We start from the raw sequence: 22,119 nt of genomic DNA on the forward strand, positions 1-22,119 counted from the left end.
ATTGTCATGGACTACTCTTCATTCAATGTAAAAAAAAAAAATTAAAAAAAATAGTATACAAATTATTGCGGGTGCTGTAAGTTACTCCGAAAGTTCGTTAATCCGAAACACACAAATTCCCTATACGTATAGAGGTTCGTTAATCCGAAAATGAAATGCTGATTAACAAACCTTCGGAATAATGAATTGTAACCATTCAGTTCTATTTCATCTCGGCCTTCGGCCTCGGTAAAATAAAACCGCACTTGTGCAAGTATTGCATTTGCCGCGCATACAATCTAGCATAGTGCATTCAAATTATGCGCTTTTTATATAATATGTGACCCTGCATCACAAAACAAACAGGAGTTTGCCAGATATGGATTTTAGTCATATAGGACAAATTCTGAAAGGGCATATTTCAACCTAAAAAATGATGTATAATTCAATTCAGTTTGAACTCTGCTATATTACCTAACTGTACTAATACGGGAAAGGGAGCCTACACTCTGGAAATGTGTGTACTGAGAAAACTGAGCGACAACCATGAATAGATTATCAAATGAAGCTGAAAGTGGACATGCTCTATTAACACTTTCTATTCATGACTTATAGATCTACCAATTTTCAAAGCAGCAGCTGTATCCTTTTGAGCGTTATTAGAGTTGAGAGCGAAGTGTGTGTAAAGGGTTTCTAAGAAAATGGATCTCTAAGACATACCTAATTACACTATTCTACAAAAAGCGTTATAGAAAAACGACTGAAACACATTTTCCCGTCATTTTGTGGTCCCAGTCTATCGAATAAAGAAGGGAAAAAATCAGAAAATTATGAAAAACTCAACATTGACTAGGTTGACCTATTTTCCCAATTTGGAGTCCTCCCATGTAATCAGGGCTTGTGACTTCTGCTTGTCATGAGATGCATGACCATATTAAATCTCGCTATTGCCACACCCCTGTGTGTAGAAACACCGCTTTCTTCTTAAGTGCATCCGGGCAGAGTTGGCGTGCAGTAGTGTCTCTTATCTAGGGGAATTTTCAGGAATACAAGTAGCTGTCCGCCCTATATTTCAAGCAAGCCCTTTAAGTGTCATACGATCATTATAATTTGTCTTATTGTACCCTCATTCTAACATTTCCATCGTATAGGGCTACTGTAAATTGGTAGGGGCAAAGACATCGGTTTCAAATATGAAACATTCAGTAGCTATTGACATTAATATACAAACTCGAGTAATTTCAGGAGCGCAGCCACATTCTTTATCTATGTGCCCGGCACGTTCAAACTAATCGAATTATTATCTGTACTGAATAAAATAACATTGAACCGATCTCAACAAGACTTTGTTGGGTCTTATTTTGTGTGCTACAGTTCTCATATCTGCCCAAAACGTTTCATGATGAGAATTGTTCAATTTTCGCCATGCAGAGAGGAAGAGGAGTAGTGCAATAGGCAGTTGGTCTCTAATCGTATCTCATTTCTTGCTCAACTCCATGTGGAATGAAAATTGTCACATAGTTCAGTAGCGGACGGATTACAGCTACACTGTACCATAATGTAGTTATCTTCTTTGAAAAAGAATTATAGCTCTCAGAGTCGGTCCTCGGAATTCCCCGGCCCCCAGCAGCCTACACGTCAACAGTAAGTCGAGTGATCACGTGATGAGTGTATTATTCACAGAAAATAACGATCGCATCACGGCGTTTAAGCGCACGGAAAACTAGTCTGTCGATAAACTTGGCATGATCATTTTTCGTGCCATCGAAATCTCTACGGACTACTATCATATAAAGCACTGAGAGCATCATTTCATTCCACCTGCGATGGATAGAGACTACACTTACCTCGTTCTGCTGCTAGTAGTTCTTGTTTCCGTGGACTATTGTCCCGTTTTAGAAGGTAAGAGATTCATATCACTTTTTGGATTTGCATAACGATGACACCACTTTTGACACTTGCAAGAATAGTACGCTTGAAAATAATTTTAATTATCGGCTAACAACAGTTGAATTTTATAACAAGCAAATATCTATAAACTACGAAGGCATTTGTGTAAATGACAATTGTATTAATATCAGTTCTGCTACATAGCCAGTTCACGAACAGTTGCTAATGTTACTTCTTCTTTAGATGTCAATAGTCTTACATCTTTATGCATTCGGATCATGGAATGTATGTTCAGATTTAGTGAGTGTAAGTATAAAAATGGATTTTGCCTTTTTATACAATTTCATTTCCGTCGTGATTCACGCAAGCGGGATAGATATTGGGAGTGAAAATGAATTAAATGTCTCAATGTTCAACTCTGTTTTACATTGTTGTAGTCATTAATTTGTGTTCCCCTTCCCTTCTAGAAAAAGTAGGGACAGTCACCACAAGTCCGTTGGATTTGATTCAAACCAAATATCACAAGCAGCGCCCATGTCTTCATGCTTGAAAGGGTACCCAGTTTGCTTCTCATAGACATAAAAAGAGCCTGACATACAATGGTGTCGCGTTTGCTTGCCAAAACCATTGAATGTATGATACTGGCACATACATTCGAGCTATTGTAAAAGCCACATGAACTTTGGTCCCAACGCGTTATGTGAGAAATGTTCATAGAAGATAGCAGTCATAGCAAATATATACTATAGCCATAGGTGGTGGTAGGCCCTAATACAATGCATGCACACACAAAAAAAAAATGATCCTTTGAATTACTAATGAGGAATTTTACTTTGAAAAAAAAAAGAGAGATCCCGTGCCAAGTTGTTTTTAAGAAGGAAAAAAAAAAAAGATAACCTAATGAAATTTTTGATATAACAACAATAAAAAGTGAGTAGCACACTACTTCTAGTATGGGTTGTATAACGCATAGTATTCTCGGGCTATTCGCCGTAGACGCGACTATTCCGAGTGTGATTCGTTTCATTTAGGACTTATTAGTATCTTAAAACGTAATGATGGGTATACGCATTAGCTCACTTTATCCCAAATATAGGCCTGTTGCTGTATAGAATTCACGAAATTCCTCTTTCTCGCCGCAACCCCCTTCTACGACACAGAAGTAACACAACCAAATTATACTCTGTTTTATATCGACTACGTACATGAATAATTCATAACTCATCATATATTTTACGCCAATACCCTCATTTCGATTCCCGCACATAACACGACGGAAACTGAATGAATGCAACTTTTGGCATGTTTGGACCGAAATATTGTCATGAATGGTCCAAGGTGTTACAGACGTAAAAGCGACACAATATGACTCAAGCGACCTTAGTAGACTGTCTATAATATTGTATTAAAGCCACACAGCGAATATGCACGGATACACTTAGATTGTGAGGAATTAGGCCTTTGCCATTGATTTGGAGAGGAGGAGGGGGTATCTATCAAGGTATCCATAGAACTTGAATAAAACTTACTCTCGACCAAGTCAGTTGATAATCTTCCTAGTTAAAGAAAAAAAGCTTGATAATCTTGAACTGTCGATCTACCAGATTAATATGTTGTTTTTAATATGTCTTCACGGAAACATCTGGAATGGAATGTTCATCAAAATATCAACCAAGTTCGTGTTAAGAAATATATTTCCTCTTTATCACCTGTATACTTGAACCAAAAATACCTATATATAAGAACTCGAAATGATATGCATCAACAGAAATGTTTACACCCACTAGAAGTACTTTAAAACTCACGACATGGCGTTGCTCTTCCAGAGTTCACTATCAGAGTACACTGTCTTACGATAATAATGAAAAAAAAAAAATCTGGTAAGTATGCATAGTTGGAATAACTCGAACCCCCTCTTTCGGAAGGAAAACTATGAAATGCGAAAACCCAACGTTTGATAACAATGGATTCTTAATTGTGATATACGGATTGACATGGAATGATACAGCTGGCTTATTAAAGTTTATAGTATGTCATGCTTCTTCAAGTAATCAATCCATTTGGCACTAGGCACATGACTCTGGATCACTCCTACCCCCACACACCATACAACACATCAACAGATAAAGAAGTGAAGCGAGATTATCGAGGTGTATTCATTTATTCATTTGTTTGTTTATTCTGTCATCTAACAATGGTTCTCCCCTCAGCTTCTCAACTGCTTTCTATGGGAGCCCTGTGTACATATTATACACGATAAAAAACTGGAATAGAATAGACGTCACAAAAATCATATACAAGTAGTAAACATACACAAAACAATACACGTTAAAAAAAATACGAGACCATGGAGACTGACAGGAATTATTCAAGAAAAAAAAAAAAAGAACAACCATGTCTAATTACTCTAATGACGCACAATTGATTAATCCTGAGTCTAAAAACCACAAAATACCATAAAAGGGGTGGGGGGCGGGAATGAAGAAATATCATTAAAAACAATACAAATGTAGGAATCAAGTACGGTCGTCCCTGTTTTGGTCTCTTCATGACTTGTCATCCTGTGTCTTTATTTTGCATGTCGTTTACACCCACCCATCTGTAGAGTAAAACAGATGTCATTGGGTACTGACACAACAATCGGTTCAATCATTTATTTCAATCGGTACTTGTTCATCTTGAATGTGGAAAGAGAATAATTTTTGAGGACTTGGTACCAGATTCAAGAATTCCAGCCATTACTTTTGACATTGTTTCACCGAAGAAATTACGTTTCAGTGTTTTTAAACTGTTCTGCCTGTAATCCCTTGTCAAGTAGCCCGATCTAATCAATACACTGTTCATTTATTGGTTGGTTGCTGACGAAAATATCAAAATGTTCCGGGTATTATATGTGACCCTGTACCACAAAACAAACAAAAAGTCGCCAGACGTGACATTTTAGTGAAGAGCATATTCTGAAAGAGCAGACTTTTAGCTTTAAATGATGTATAACTCAAATCGAATGGACTCTCTTAACCTAAAAATCTAAATATTTGAAAGAAGGCACACACTCAGGAGAAGTGTGAACTGAGAAAAGAGGCTCTGAAGTACAATGTCTATTCAGGCGTTTAACCTTTACCAAGCCGTGCTGGCTGTGCAATGAATGGGACAAAGAAACAGGATGTAAACCACCGGAGTAACAACAATGAAGAGATTATCAGATTAAATTGAAATTGATTATGCCTTTTCAACACATTCTGCCTTAATTAATGCCAACTTTCAAAGCAGTAGCGCCATCCTTTCAAAAGTTATAGGACTTGGAAGTGAAGAGTGTGTACAAGGTTTTTAAGAAATGAAAACGGGACTCTAGAGACACACTTTAAATCACACTATTCTGCCAAATAATGTTAAAAAAAAAAACGGCTAAAAAGCACACTTTCCTGCCCGTTGTATGATCCCAAATTTTAGCATAATGTAGAAGAAGACTTGCTCTTTCAGAAAATACGAAAAAGTCAACATTGGCTCGGTTGACCTAGTTCACCTATTCTCAGTCCTCACACAAAATCAGTGTGTGCGACTTTTTGTTCGTTTTGTGGTGCACGGTCACATATACTCAGAATTTAGTGGGGCAGTTATGTGAAAAAGATGCTCACAACCGGCGGAAAGTATGAAATTGCCAATATAGGGATATGTTGAGGCGCTGATTTAAAAAATTGCTGGATCCAAGAAATCTGGCCGCGGGGTTGGCCGCCATTTTGAATTCCAATATGGCCGCCGTCAAGGATCCCTATCTTCAGTACTACATGAGATAAGCCATTCAAACGTGATACATAAAAGCGTGGTGATATGACGACTTCAATGACAGACCTATTTGATAATTTTGACAAGCTGCACGGCAGCCATTTTGAATTTTCCTTCATAGTTGCCATGTTGGAGTGCTGAAAATCTCTATCTCGGGTTTGTAAAATAGATTGTAAATCTGATTGAGCGCACGTTTGTAACTGATTGAGTGCGCGCCGCGTTTCCAAGCCCTATTTCAAGATTGGACTACGGTCTAGACGGTCTACAGTGTAGTACCTGTAGTCTTAATGAACAATATAGCTTAACATCTAGAACCTAGTCTAATATCATTCTTTAATCCAAATGCAATGCTTCATGAGATCGACAATAACCCAAGCAGCAGCCAGGCTTTTGATGTAGCAGTACTTCTTGTGCCGCTAAATAATACTGAAACATGAACACAGACTGACAACATTAGGGGAAAACAAGTTATTTTCCACATACAAATGAATGGATAAAATTAAATTAAATGTGAATCGATAATGATGACTTTATACAATACAAATATTTCAAAAAAATTGTACTCGATCTAAAATATTCATTGTTTTGACACTGCATCCGCTGAATAGTAAGGGGGTGAGTGGTAAAATCCGATAGACAACCCGCAGAAACTAGACCGAGATACGTAATTCTGTTTGATAAACCACGTGTTTATCAGCCAGAACTACGTATCTCTCGTATATAATACGCAGTTCTGGCTGATAAGCACATGCTTATCAGGCAGAACTGCGTATCTCCTAGAGATACGCAGTTCTGGCTGAAAAACCCCCCGCATGGCCAAAGACTTACGCAGTTCTGGCTGATCAACCCGGGCACGTGACCAGAGATACGCAGTTCTGCCAGATTACGATCGCAAAAATTTGGCGACATTAATCTGGCAGAACTGCGTAAGTTTTTTTAAATTGGTAATTTTTACTACTTGAAAAGGTCAAATTGTCATATTTCTTTTTTGCTGGAAACAAATTCTTTAGACCAATTATGACCAAGAAAAGAGGAAAAATGCAACTCATCGTATCTCATTTTAGAAAGGTGTAACATTGAATCTTTAAACCCGATTTCTGGCGTAATGTGTTAGAGGAGATACGCCGTTCTGCCAGATTACGGCCGTGTTGTTGTTGTTGTTGTTGTTTACACCCGGTATAGCGAACACGATTACAACGAAATTTTGGTTACAACGGAGGAAACAATCCAGGTCGCAACATTACCCCCTCCGTGCTTTTCTATTGTTTATTTGTTCGATTATAACGAAATTTTGATATAACGAAATAAAACTGCCGGACTTCGTTTTAACGGGAGTCCACTGCATATGCGAGTCCATTGCGAGCATGCCTTGCAAAAGGCTAGATTTGTTTGCAATGTCTTAACAAGTACAGTGATTATGAAACTGTCCAATAGATGGCATGCAAAGACATGGGAGAGAGGAGCCTGCGATATATTCAAAGAGGTTTATCTCATTATACCTAGAGAGGGCGACCTATACAATAATTTCTGTGATTGCATATAGTTGTATGTGTTAACTCCGTCGTAATTGCTGAGTGAGCAATTATATACACATCTAATGTGTTTTGATAATACCCGTAATCATCTTCAGTTAGTTATGTATTTCTTGTATATTCTAGAAATCCTTCACAGTATGATTACATTTTTTTTTCAGCAGCTAAAAGAGTAGCTTGAACTGTGCATACTTATCAAAGAACTATAGGCGTTTCTTTTCGGGTAAACATAGACCCTGTCAACTTAAACGTCATCAATTGTAGTGCAGCGATCACGTGGCAGGAGTATAGTTCTCACAGAAGCTATCTCACCGCCAAGTTAACGCGCGTACTGAAAAGTAGACAGTAACGTTTCCAAGCTCTATTTCAAGATTGGACTACTAAAAGCAGAATTTCCTTCCACCTGCCATGTCTGCAATGGACAGTGAGGACAATAGCCTCGTCATGCTGCTAGCAGTTCTTGTTTTCGTGAACTATCTTCCTACTTCAGAAGGTAAGAGGTATATATCAAAATGGATCTGCATTACTGCACCAGTCATGACAGGTGCGAGAATAATGGGCGCGACATTGTTTATCACTGTCTCCATGTTATGTATATCAATGTACATGTATGTATGTATGTATGTATGTTTGTATATTATACACCTATATATACATTAAGCTTTATTATTCATTACTCTTATGTATAATTTTTCCCCCGGAAGAATTATTACGCCAGCCTTGGAGGGAATTATGGAGTGAATAAATTCAAACCAAATTGGATGCTTAAAATGAGAATATTCTATGAGAAAAAAAAAACATGTTTATAAGCAGACATAACAAAAAAGAAAAACTGGATATTTTTGATCAAAGATATATATGTTCTGCTACAACTGTTAACGAAAATTTGATAGCAATGCTTATAATTTAGCAGCTACATAATGTTCTACTTTTCATTAAGGATTATGGCATGAAGTTCAAGTTTTCAGATGAAGCACAAGTGTTATCAACCTTATTGATATCCACATTTCAGGGTAAACCCATTAACGACGTGAGTCACGCATAGGAGATTGAGACTGAAATAACAATTGCAGTAAAGAATTCGAAATAGAAACTTTTGAAATTTGCCCTTAAAGCAATCTCAATGTTCGACACTGGTTTCAAATGCACATGCTACCATCAGAGTTATTACGCCAGCCTTGGAGGGAATTATGGAGTGAATAAATTCAAACCAAATCGGTTGCTAAAATTGAGAATATTTTATGAGAAAAAAAAAACATGTTTATAAGCAGACATAACAAAAAAGAAAAACTGGATATTTTTGATCAAAGATATATATGTTCTGCTACAACTGTTAACGAAAATTTGATAGCAATGCTTATAATTTAGCAGCTACATAATGTTCTACTTTTCATTAAGGATTATGGCATGAAGTTCAAGTTTTCAGATGAAGCACACGTGTTGTCAACCTTATTGATATCCACATTTCAGGGTAAACCCATTAACGACGTGAGTCACGCTAGGAGATTGAAACTGAAATAACAATTGCAATAAAGAATTAGAAATAGAAACTTTTGAAATTTGTCTTTAAAGCAATCTCAATGTTCAACACTGGTTTCAAATGCACATGCTACCATCAGAGTTATTACGCCAGCCTTGGAGGGAATTATGGAGTGAATAAATTCCAACCAAATCGGTTGCTTAACTTGAGAATATTTTATGAGAAAAAAAAAATGTTTATAAGCAGACATAACAAAAAAGAAAAACTGGACATTTTTTTTTTTAACAAAGATAAATTTATGTTCTGCTTCAACTGTTAACGAAAATTTGATAGCAATGCTTATGATTTAGCAGCTACATAATGTTCTACTTTTCATTAAGGATTATGGCATGAAGTTCATGTTTTCAGATGAAGCACAAGTGTTGTCAACCTTATTGATATCCACATTTCAGGGTAAACCCATTAACGACGTGAATCACGCTAGGAGATTGAGACTGAAATAACAATTGCAGTAAAGAATTAGAAATAGAAACTTTTGAAATTTGTCTTTAAAGCAATCTCAATGTTCAACACTGGTTTCAAATGAACATGCTACCATCAGAGTTATTACGCCTGCCTTGGAGGGAATTATGGAGTGAATAAATTCAAACCAAATCGGTTGCTTAAAATGAGAATATTCTATGAGAAAAAAAAAAACATGTTTATAAGCAGACATAACAAAAAAGAAAAACTGGATATTTTTGATCAAAGATATATATGTTCTGCTACAACTGTTAACGAAAATTTGATAGCAATGCTTATAATTTAGCAGCAACATAATGTTCTACTTTTCATTAAGGATTATGGCACGAAGTTCAAGTTTTCAGATGAAGCACAAGTGTTGTCAACCTTATTGATATCCACATTTCAGGGTAAACCCATTAACGACGTGAATCACGCTAGGAGATTGAGACTGAAATAACAATTGCAGTAAAGAATTAGAAATAGAAACTTTTGAAATTTGTCTTTAAAGCAATCTCAATGTTCAACACTGGTTTCAAATGAACATGCTACCATCAGAGTTATTACGCCTGCCTTGGAGGGAATTATGGAGTGAATAAATTCAAACCAAATCGGTTGCTTAAAATGAGAATATTTTATGAGAAAAAAAAAACATGTTTATAAGCAGGCATAACAAAAAAGAAAAACTGGACATTTTTTTTTTTAACAAAGATAAATTTATGTTCTGCTTCAACTGTTAACGAAAATTTGATAGCAATGCTTATGATTTAGCAGCTACATAATGTTCTACTTTTCATTAAGGATTATGGCATGAAGTTCATGTTTTCAGATGAAGCACAAGTGTTGTCAACCTCATTGATATCCACATTTCAGGGTAAACCCATTAACGACGTGAGTCACGTTAGGAGATTGAGACTGAAATAACAATTGCAGTGAAGAATTCGAAATAGAAACTTTTGAAATTTGTCTTTAAAGCAATTTCAATGTTCAACACTGGTTTCAAATGCACATGCTACCATCAGAGTTATTACGCCAGCCTTGAGGGAATTATGGAGTGAATAAATTCAAACCAAATTGGTTGCTTAAAATGAGAATATTTTATGAGAAAAAAAAAAAAAACATGTTTGTAAGCAGACATAACAAAAAAGAAAAACTGGATATTTTTGATCAAAGATATATATGTTCTGCTACAACTGTTAACGAAAATTTGATAGCAATGCTTATAATTTAGCAGCTACATAATGTTCTACTTTTCATTAAGGATTATGGCATGAAGTTCAAGTTTTCAGATGAAGCACAAGTGTTATCAACCTTATTGATATCCACATTTCAGGGTAAACCCATTAACGACGTGAGTCACGTTAGGAGATTGAGACTGAAATAACAATTGCAGTAAAGAATTCGAAATAGAAACTTTTGAAATTTGTCTTTAAAGCAATCTCAATGTTCAACACTGGTTTCAAATGCACATGCTACCATCAGAGTTCTCATGGAAGTCTTGGAAAATCTAGGCATATCAATTGGACGAAATATTGCAAGTGGTGCCAATTTCTTGAGTATGCAAGTTATGTTTGTTCTTGAAAGGATACCGAATATGTTTGTCGATCAGAAATTATAAGAGTCTGCGTCAGTCATTTGTAACAGGAGCGTCGTGTTTGCCCATTATAATCGAAGAATGTAGAACGTAAAGACATTCGTGAGATGAAGTCACATGAACTTTGCTCCCATCACGCTATGTGCTCAAATTTGCATAGACGATAAGAATTTTAGAAAATGAATAGGAGATATTATAAACCATTGCCAAAGGTAATGGCACGGGGTAACATTTAAAAATAAGGTAAACTTGAAAGGAACATATAGAGTATATTTGAATTGCTAATCAAACATTTGTTCTGAAATGAAGAAAGCTTTTATATAGGTATTTTTGGCAGCTGCATTAATCTGTTCAAAGGGCAAGATATGTTTACACACACACAAGCAAGAACAACTTTTTGAAAGAAGAAGCACCAATGGTTAAATCCGTATAGTTCTTTAAAGGGATTATCACTCAGTATATGATTAAAGTAGAGGATTTAGGCGTGACAGGTGCTTGTGAATCATTTCATTTCGTACCTCGTATCTTGGACGATTTGAAGTATTGAAATTCTAGACATTATAGTATTTAGAAGTGTATAGCATAACCAAATACGACGAAGAACTGGAGTATAACCTTTTACTTTTTAATTTCAAAATAAAATTTACTTGAATGTATATCTATTTTTACTTTCACATGTAAAATGATTGACACTGTTGATGTGAAAGCAATTTTTACCACAATACATAGTACCTCGTGAACCCTGACACAAGGCGTTGCCGTTGTGAGAAAAGTGTGATGTCTGTCTGGCGACTTTGTTGTATGTGTGTTTGTTTAGTGATTGGGGTCAAATATCGTAAACTATATATAATGTAGGTGAACTATTCTTAGAATAGATTCTGTCCAGCATCCCATCCAATTCATTTCATATCGGTGATATCGCTTATTTCATTTTTTTTTTCACATATCTGTTATATCCTAGGTATTGTCTTTTCTATGCTGAAAGGGGCAAAACGACCATCATCATGTTCATGGTCTGTTTTTTCATTCCCATCTGGGCCATTTTACCGAAGTCCTTTATAGAACGGCTTTTAATTAAAAAACATGTTGAATTTTATTCGAATGAAAAAAAAAAAATTTTATCTGATTTCATCAATGTGGATGGGAGGCAATATGCGGTCACGACATGTATTCCAAAGAACACATTAAAAATTCTCGAGGTTGGTTCAGTGCCAGAAAAAAATACTACCCACAGCATAACTGTAACCGGTGACCCTAATTCTAATCCTCACATCAAACTACACCTAATACTATATGTGACCGTGCACCTCAAAACGAACATAAAGTCGCACACACTGATTTTGCATGAGGACTGAAAATAAGTGAAATAGGTCAACCTAGCCGAACTTGACTTTTTCATATTTTCTGAAAGAGCGGGTCTTCTTTTACATTATGCTAAAATTTTGGTATCATAAAAAGGGCAGGAAAGTGTGTTTTTTTAGCAGTTTATCTCGAACATTTTTGGTAGAATAGTGTGATTACGTGTGTCTTTAGAATCCCTTTTTCATTTCTGAAAAACACTCTTCACTTTCAACTCTAATAACTTTTGAAAGGATAGTGCTACTGCTTTGAAAGTTGGCATTAATTATGGACAGAATGTGTGAATGAAGCATGCTCAATTTCAGTTTAATCTGATAATCCCTTCATTGTTGTTATTCTGGTTGTTTACTTCATGTTTTTTTGTCCCATTCATCGCACAGCCAGCACGGTTTGGTAAAGATTAAGCGCTTGAATAGACACTGTACTTCAGAGCCTCTTTTCTCAGTTCCCACTTTTCCTGAGTTTGTGCTTTCTTTCCAATATTTAGATAAGTTAGGAGAGTCCATTTGATTTGAGTTATACCTCATTTTAAAGCTTAAAGTCTGCTCTTTCAGAATATGGTCTTAACTAAAAATTCATGTCTGGCGACTTTTTCTTTGTTTTGAGGTGCAGGGTCACATATCACAACCTGGGTGCACGTCACGAGACCAGCAACCACGAGTCATACAGCCCATGAGTTATATATCGCACGAGTCATGCAGCCCACGAGTCATAATATACAACCGCTAGTTTGACACTTAACGTGAACAATTTAACTCCAAGAGTTCGATATCAAGTAAAACAGATCCACCAGTTATACAACCCGTGAGTTTGACATCGCGGAAAAATATCCATGTGGTACTACACACGCAAAGAAAAGGCTCACGAGACCGTCATTACGCTGAGAAAGCCCACCAGACCGACACTATGTAAAAATAAAAACACATATGAGACGAATACGAGTCAAAGACGGCCCACGAGACAAAGACCGCCCGTATGAAAAAACGCCATTCATGACAAAATTTGGCACGTAACTGTGTAGGGTGTCCCGATGGTGACATAAGGAAGAAATGAGTGATGGGTAATGAAAGATATAGCGTCTTACCCCGTTAGTTGCCTTCCCTCACCCTTGGAATTGTCAAAACCTTTATTATCTGTGTGAACTTGTGTGTGAGTGTTTGTGCAAAAAATATAGGTTTTCCCGGTCAATTTCATACTTTTGTCACTCAAATTCATTAATGGGCATTCAAATTCACGCAGCGCACGCACGCGAAAATATACGGGCATTCAAATTCAGAATCCGAGCGATCAATTTCATTTATGGATGTTCTATTTCGTTTTCGTGAAATCAAATTCACAATTGGGCATTCAATTTCAAAATGCGAGCACCGACTTTCCTACTCGTGCATTCAAATTCATGCGATAGTCACGTGATATTCCCAATGAGCTTGCTTGGAGCGTTCAAATTCATTTTTAGGCGATCAAGTTCCTACTTCGTGCAATCAATTTAACGAGGAAAATGGAGTAGACTTTTAAGAAAGGGAAAAGGGCCAACACAACCAATAAAGGCTTGCATATAGTGTAATTTTGGTTGTTTACAGGTTCTACATTGTTCTCTGCTCATGTATTCTTTGTTTTTCATCTCAATAAATTTCAAATTGCAATATCCAATCAGCAGTGCATCCAAACAACACAACGGCTAGTAATCTATTTCTTGGTGATACTGCATGCTGACAACGCCCCAACACCAACCACATAATCATGATAATGACAATTCATCAATCTAAAGACAAACTGACACACAATGATCTCACATAGTCCCGCAAAAGTAAATTGTGACCCTGCACCTCAAAACAAACAAAAAGTCGCCAGACATGAATTTTTAGTTTAGACCATAATGTGGATTATTCTGAAAGAGCAGACTTTAAGCTTTAAAATGATGTATAACTCAAATCAAATCGACTCTCCTAACATATCTAAATATTGGAAAGAAAGCACAAACCCAGGAAAAGTGGGAACTGAGAAAAGAAGCTCTGAAGTACAGTGTCTATTCAAGCGCATAATCTTTACCAAACCGTGCTGGTTATGCGATGAATGGGACAAAAAAACAGGAAGTAAACCACCAGAGTAACAACAATGAAGAGATTACCAAATTAAACTGAAATTTAGCATGCCACATTAACACATTCTGTCAATAATTAATGCCAACTTTAGAAGCAGTAGCTCTATCTTTTCAAAAGTTATTAGAGTTGAAAGTGAAGAGTGTGGACAAGGTTTTTCAGAAATGAAAAAGGGATTCTAAAGACACACCTAATCACACTATTCTACCAAAAATGTTCGAGATAAACTGCTAAAAAACACACTTTCCTGCCGGTTTTATGATACCAAATTTTAGCATAATGTAAAAGAAGACCCGCTCTTTCGGAAAATATGAAAAAGTCAAGTTCGGCTGGGTTGACCCATTTCACTTATTTTCAGTCCTCACGCAAAATCAGTGTGTGCGACTTTATGTTTGTTTTGAGGTGCACGGTCACAATTAATAAGACAGCAATACACAACAAACAACACGTATAAAATGTTGAAGTATCAGTTTCAATATAGTCGAAATTGTTGTTGTATTTTCCTCGAAAGTGTCAACCAACCTTCCGTACTATGCTCGTCTGCAGGCCTATACAGTGCCTAATTTTTGTTTGTTTGTTTCGTTTTCCAACAGACAAGATGGCTAGATAACCCATATTCAGCTGCAAAAGCTCTTCTTCCATAATATGGCATGATATGGGATCCAGTTGGATGTTCTGCTCTTTGCGATGAATAAATGAAGTGGGATCTTTAACGTGCATGAGTTGTGACTCTCTTATACATGGGACCTCCATTTTATGTCCAATCCGAGGGACATGTGCCTGTATATTCCTATTTGCTAAGCGCGAGTTCAAAATTGTCAATGAACAGGTGGACCTCTACTGCAAAATAGATAATCATCATTAATCCCAATATATTCAAAGCCAAATGAGAAACACATGCATACACGACCCCAAACTAACTAAATTCAGGACTTCTTTTAAATTGAATGCAGTTATTTGGAACATGGTTGCCTATTCACGAATTTGAATGACCGACGAGATTCCGTCGTCAGCTTGACATGAATTTGACCGCTCATTGATGAAATGCGTGCTCCTCTCTTAAATTTGAATGCTCCGATAATGAATTTGAATGTTCCTATAGTGAATTTGAATGCTAAAAGTGTGCACAGATATTTCCTCTTCAATTCCAAAAATACAATGCAAAAGGACCTTTGTTTGCGTTTAAACTCCTCAACCTTTTAGGTATTCTTGCTCCCATGGTTAAAAAAAAAAAAACCAAACCAAACAAAACAAAACGAAACAAAAACAATAAGGAAATAGAATCTGCGTACAACCGTAATTATCATAGTCTTGTGGGTTTAAAAAAAGTGACTGTGAAGGAATATTAGAAACACATGGCAACACTTTCCTTTTGGCAAAATTCGAGTATGTCGAGTTGGAAAAAAAAAAAAACGGTTCGCAAGCACCATTTAAAGTAGTGCACTATTTCATATTATCACACATACTGAATCTATATCATTTTGCCTATTTTGCATGCATTCATTTTTATTTCTAAAGCTTAATAATGATTTAAAAACTGTGTCAGGGACTACTGTGCATCGGTAACTAATAGGATAGAAGAACATTTCTTAAAGGGTGTGTACAGTTTTGGTCGAGGTGAAGATTTAGCTTTAACCCTAAAAAGACTGGGCTATTTTGGTAGCTCGAAAGACTGGGGGGGGGGGGCTAAAGGGCCCCCCCTTAAGATCTCGGCCGTGGATCGCGCGATTGCCGCGGAAATTTGCACAATGGTAGTGTGCGATGTAATCTACAAGATCGTATATTTAAAATTTCCCCAATAGTCTTCTTTTATTTTATTTGATTAATTATGCTAATTTATGCGAGAAATCATACTTTTTTGACTAAATCAGTAAATAAAGCTCCAAAAGTGCTCATTTTTGGTCTAGATATTCTTTGTAGCATTCTTAGCAAATGTACTTGAAAAAAAATTCGGTATCAAAATCAATTTCTTATTTATTTTATTGTTTTCTGAATTTCTTATGTATTTCTTTGTTTTTTCGACCTTTTGTTTTTGTTGTTTTTTTCAGCAAAATTTGTGGCAGACCCTTTTTGAAGCATAACACTACTAAAACAAATTGATTTTAGCCATTGAGAGTAAAAATAAGCATATTTATATGAACCATGTGATAAAACTCAATTTGTATTGACTTTGTACACAAAATCACATTTTTTAGCCATTTTCGGTCTCACGTGCATGTACAAAAAGTTATGTAACTTCAGAACCGTACCCTCGGGCGTCACAAATCTGGTGTCAAAATGTGCGGGAAACTTGAAAGAAAAAAGTCATAGAGCATCGCGTCGAGAGCATTGCGTGTTGCTGAGTAATCGCGCAAAATGTCGAGGGGGGGGCTTTTAGGCCCCCCCCCCCAGTCTTTTTAGGGTTAAACGTATTGTGAGATATTCAGAAACCACTCTATGAGATGTGAAAGAGCATGCACTTCTAAGGGGTATCAAAAGTTTATTTGATGAAAATCAGTTTTGAAATGGCTGAGATATCCAAAAACAAGGTGAAACAAAGAGATACTAATAAAGTTGGGGCATGTCGCCTTTTATTATTAACACTTTTTGGGATATCTCAGCCATTTGAAAACCAATTTTCATCAAATAAACGTTGAATCCTTCTTAAAATTACATGCTCTTTCATATTTCATAAGAGGATTTTCATTATCTCACTTAGGAATGTTCAAAACATGAATCCCTCCCTCAACCACTACTGTACAGTCCCTTTAAACTATTCACTTTTGGATTATATTTAATCATATGTCGCAGCCAAACATGGAAATGAGCCACCTACTCAGAGTACCTTACTTTGCTTATACAAATGCAACTATTTACAATCTCCCGCTCGATGCTGTGACGAAAATGCACCTGGAGGCGTGTTATTTCAACCTAGGTACAGATACATGCTTGAAATTGATAGATGGCGCTGTTCATCCCGTTGGTATCGTGGGCCTAAAGGGATTATTTGCCTAGAGTCGGTCCCGTGGCCCTTCTTTGCCCAGTGTACCGTAGCATTATGTAAGTTTTTGGAGGTTTGATTGTGTATTGACGGTCTCTAAACCCCCTTTTTTTTTCGTAGTGATGAACTCATGGGCTTTCTTTGCCTAGTGTCGAACTCATGAGCTGTATGACTCATGGCCCTATATCTAACACCTCGACGGGGTGACCCCATTGACGCAGGGGCATTATGTCGTGTCAACCTCGAGGTTCCATGCCTCTGAAGTTAAAGGAGGCGGTTGTACCCACTTAATCCGGCGAGTATAGTACTGACACCAGACAAAATTTAATGAATATATAGTAGGTCGTTAAGGTCATACCATTTGAATTGCTATTTACATGGACTTTAGTACAGTTGCCATTATCTATAGTATAACAATGTCTTTCATATTGTTGCAGTGCCATGGTCGTCTCCGTCGTCGAAGTAGTAGTAGTAGTAGTAGTAGTAGTAGTTCCATACTTCGCATCTCATTTACACCAGATGTAGGGTAACAAGCCGTTGGGGAATGACGCATCAGTAAGCTTAATTCCCATATATTATTGTGAGGTGGGCTGGTTGCTGTCTTTTAATAAAAGTATTATGGACATTAGGAGATGTGAACATTGTAATTGGAGTTAGTTGTTATTGCCATTCATTTTCAATCTGATGGTATAATGACAATACAGATAAAATGATTCACAGATATGGGATTAGGAGAACGAAGGTGATATTGGCAACTCCGTGATTAATGAAACCAAATTGTCAAGAGAAAAAAAATAAGAATCTGAAAGAATACACAAACATAACCTCCACTCTGTATCGCCTATACGTCAGCTTGACTGTACCGTTGCGCATGCAGTTAACATGAATCAATGAAAAGAAACAACTCTTCTCATTTTTCTCATCGCCTAGCCTCTGTTGTAGGGACTGTCCCAGCCTTTCGAGGGTGGACAAGGGAAGACATCCGACTGCCATGTCACTCAGAGAAGGCGCCACTCGCTGTATTTTGGACCAAGGAGAACATTTCAAATCAGACAGTGGAGACGATGAAGGCTTCCTTCTTTGATGGCTACTCAGCGAGCGAAGACGAACGGTTTAGCATCGATGTGAACTATAATCTTGTCATCACCGACTTGCAAGTGGCAGATGAAGGTCGCTACTATTGCCAGCTCATGTTGGAAAATTTCGAGATTCTCCTGAATTCCACTAATCTGACGGTTAGCTGTAAGTATTATTTTCTTGTCATCTTAATCCGGACGAATGTAAGGGTATTCACTTTGTGAATGAAACTGGAGAAACATTAGAGCCTTGTCGCTTCATAGAAAGTCAAGAGTCTACCTTAATATTATCCATATAATATACCGTCCAAAAATAGTTAATTGGTAAGACATAAAGTTTACGCTGTGCCCCTCAATAATGACTTCGTTACATAAGGTTAAATCGGTGCTTTGTAGGCCTATAATAGAAAAAAAGGCAATATGTGAATTCGAGAATTTATCAAAGGTAGCATCCTCTTTATCATGTTTATCGTACTCCTACCGTGACATCACATGTCAATATACCTAGCCTTCTCTTCCAGCGTTGACGGCACATAGCCTTAATGCAAACTGTGTACATTCATAACGAATAGTCCGATTTCCTCAAACTACGCTGATGTTTTGCGCTGTTTTTGCATGCACTAGGCTCACTTATTATTTTGGGTACATTCTTTAAAGAAACGACTGAGTTACCACAGGTGGTCAGTGTTTTATCCAATATGTCTTATTTATGTCACTTTCTTTAGATTAAAAGCTGTAAATAACTTTTTGTTTATCCTTGCAGATTAACCAGCAGGCAATAGATTACTGACAAGAATTAAATTGAATTAAATGTTTCAGTACTCTCCATTTCAGCAACAGCAATGAAACCTAAAAAGAATGTGGACTGGATTTAGTAAATATGGAAGAGTTCAAGGAATGCACTGGAGATTATTCGTTTGGAAAACTACAAGACGAAATTATTGTCCTCGTCATGAATGCACATAATGTATATTCATTGATTTGTTTCCCAGTGCACAGTTCTTATATCAATGTCCGTAATTGTTCAGGTAGTAGGCACATATGACACACAATTGTATGCATGTTTTCTCATGGTCTAGTCCCAGTGGTAGACACAGCCCCTGCGATCCATGGATGGAATGGTGAAGACATCCGACTACCATGTGACTTCCAAGATGAGCCTCTCGCTGTGTACTGGGTCAAGGAGAGCATGTCACATCCCGAGCTGTCGACGAGCAAGGCGTTCTTTGATGGGGAATTCGTGAGCATGGAAGAACGGTTCAGCATCGACAAGACCTTCAGCTTACTCATTACTGATCTGAAAGTAGCAGATAGGGGTCTCTATATTTGCCAAGTGGTGCTTCAGACCTTCGAGGATTTCTCCAATTCTACTCTCGTATCTGTTAGCTGTGAGTAATTGTTTGACATGTAGACTCTAAATAACGTGTAAATGAGTTTCGTTAAATGACATCGAAAGAATCTGACAGAGCACAACTATAAGAGGTAAGTAATGAATGATTTAGGACTTTCATGCGTTGTGCATTCATTATTTACTGTAGAAACAGCTCTCAGTATAGCGAATTCAAGCTCTGTTTGCTAATTCTTCATGGGGAAATCGCAGTAATGGAAAAACATGCTACTGGTTGCATGATAATAAAATAAAAAAATTATAAAGCGTCGCTTACTCCTCTGTATAGATGTACTACCACAGACTGAAATGCAATCTGTTCTTGGCAATTACGCGATTAACTCTTGCAAATACTGACAAATGTGGCATTCTTTGCGACATTTCCCATAATCTTTAGAGAGAGAGAGAAAAAAAAAAAGAAATGACGAAAGCCAATTGCCTAAACCATCTACATTCTCGTGGTGTATTATGGTTAATTCTTATCAAATCCTAGCGGTCATTATCTCAGTAACAAAGTGTCACGAAAGGAGGCTTGAATTTTATTACGAACTTGTCTTTGCAACGCCAAGAAAAAATATTAATAGAATAATAAGTATTGCACTCGCTGTCGATGATAACAAGATTTTTTTTTTTTCAGCGTGGCGTGAATTCTGCAAGTAAAACTACTGATACTATTAATGAAAGGGGGAAAAATCTACAAATCGTGCAAATAGAATAATCATGTCGTTTCTTACGAACAAAACAGCCGATCTCGCGTTTGCCAATATAATTACAACATCGCCCTTGAAACAAAAAGAGAGTTGGAAAAAAAAAAATAAAGCCATTCTAAAAGGGACTAATGCTGCCACGTTGGTACTGGCAAGTGCATGTACGAATGGAGAAATACAGAAGTTCCAAAGCTGCCGGCTATTGACTTGACCAGTGCAACTTTTGATAGTAATATTTGTACTTTTAGACTAAAACAAAATGCACTGACAAGTTCACCAAGTTGCCCCAACTGCCCGATACGATTCAGATATCACAAGGTGTTATTATTTGCGTTGTCAATTTACAGGCGCTTTAACGTATGTGTGGTTTCCTGTTTTACATAATTAAAACGTAATGATTAATGTAGCTGTCATGACGTATTGTGTCCTATGAAGCCACCCCTCTCTCGTTGCTTTGCATTTCACTGGCATGTTCAGGCAAATATTGTTCTGTGTTTTTTTTTTTCTCATATTTTAGACATATCTGAACAAAAAAAAAAAAACAAAAAAATAATACAACTGATTGACAAATTGCCCTACATCGACGTAAATAAGCACTGAATTGATCAGTGTTTTAGTAGTAGCCATGATAAAAAATCATGGGCGTACATACTCGAGCAGGATTCGAACCTACGACCTCCTGATCACCGGACAGGCGTCATCTCCACTAGACCACCGAGCTTTCGCCCGACAGCAAGTGTTGGTTCTAATCCTTATAGCATGCGGCGGGTACTGCTTTGTTATTTAAATTCATGAAATTCTTCCGTCGAGATGTTTTCATTGCAACTGATTGACAAATTGCCCTACATCGACGTCGATGTAGGGCAATTTGTCAATCAGTTGCAATGAAAACATCTCGACGGAAGAATTTCATGAATTAAAAAAAAAAAAATAATACATCTTTCAAAAAATGAAAGCAGTAAAGTATATTGCAAGAACATTGGCTATTAAAAGTGACCAACGAATTTTGAATTTGAGTGCATTTCAAATATCAATTTCTTATTTTCGTGGCAACAGCAATACAGGAATGTGTCGACGAAAGGCAGTCGAATCCAATCCGTTGTACATACCAAACTTCCTCAAATACATCCTCCTTCAACCTTGCGTGTATCGTGAGTGGATTCAAGCCGAACATTACCATTATCTGGACCGAGGAGCCGGAACAGAGACTATATTCCGTGGTTTCTCATCAGACAACACTCCCTGATGGCACATACGAGAGGTCCGAGACGATCACTGTGGAAGCCAAAAGCGGAACGGAGCAAACGTTTAGTTGCACGGCTACCGGAGACTCATTAAATGGAACGGCTACCGCAGAAATCATTGTTCTGCCTATTCCAGGTTCCTTGAAGCGTTGATTACTTTGTGTTTCCGAATGAAACCATTGAATTGCTCCTGTTAAAAAATACTCCCTTATCGAGGCAATAAATATCCAATATTAAGTTTTTGAGAGTATAGCCATGAAACTAAGAAATCATGGTCACTACACAGTCGGGTGCATGTATTTTTATGTCCGTTATCTTTTATTTAATGGCGTTATACTCAAAACAATAAATGTGTGTTTCCTCAATTCAATAAAACGTGATGTGTTCGTCAGTGGCAATTAGGAAAAAATCGACACATAAATCATTTATAGGATATTAGTATAAAATGAAGAGTGTGTTCGCAAAAACCGATAAGTCCATATTTGCCAAATGGAGATATTTGCGATTA

General features: G+C 37.0%; 1 protein-coding gene across 1 annotated transcript; it reads left to right on the top strand.

Annotated features, from left to right (window-relative positions):
• Positions 1-7,592: 7,592 nt before the first annotated feature.
• Positions 7,593-21,764, top strand: LOC140239741 (roundabout homolog 1-like). The gene is made up of 4 exons (XM_072319562.1): positions 7,593-7,677; positions 18,128-18,439; positions 19,353-19,661; positions 21,424-21,764. The coding sequence occupies exons 1-4, from the start codon at positions 7,593-7,595 to the stop codon at positions 21,762-21,764; spliced, it is 1,047 nt and encodes a 348-aa protein (XP_072175663.1).
• The last annotated feature ends 355 nt before the right edge of the window (positions 21,765-22,119 follow it).

The sequence above is a fragment of the Diadema setosum genome, chromosome 16 (assembly GCF_964275005.1).
Source record: "Diadema setosum chromosome 16, eeDiaSeto1, whole genome shotgun sequence".
In the NCBI taxonomy this organism is placed as follows: domain Eukaryota; kingdom Metazoa; phylum Echinodermata; class Echinoidea; order Diadematoida; family Diadematidae; genus Diadema; species Diadema setosum.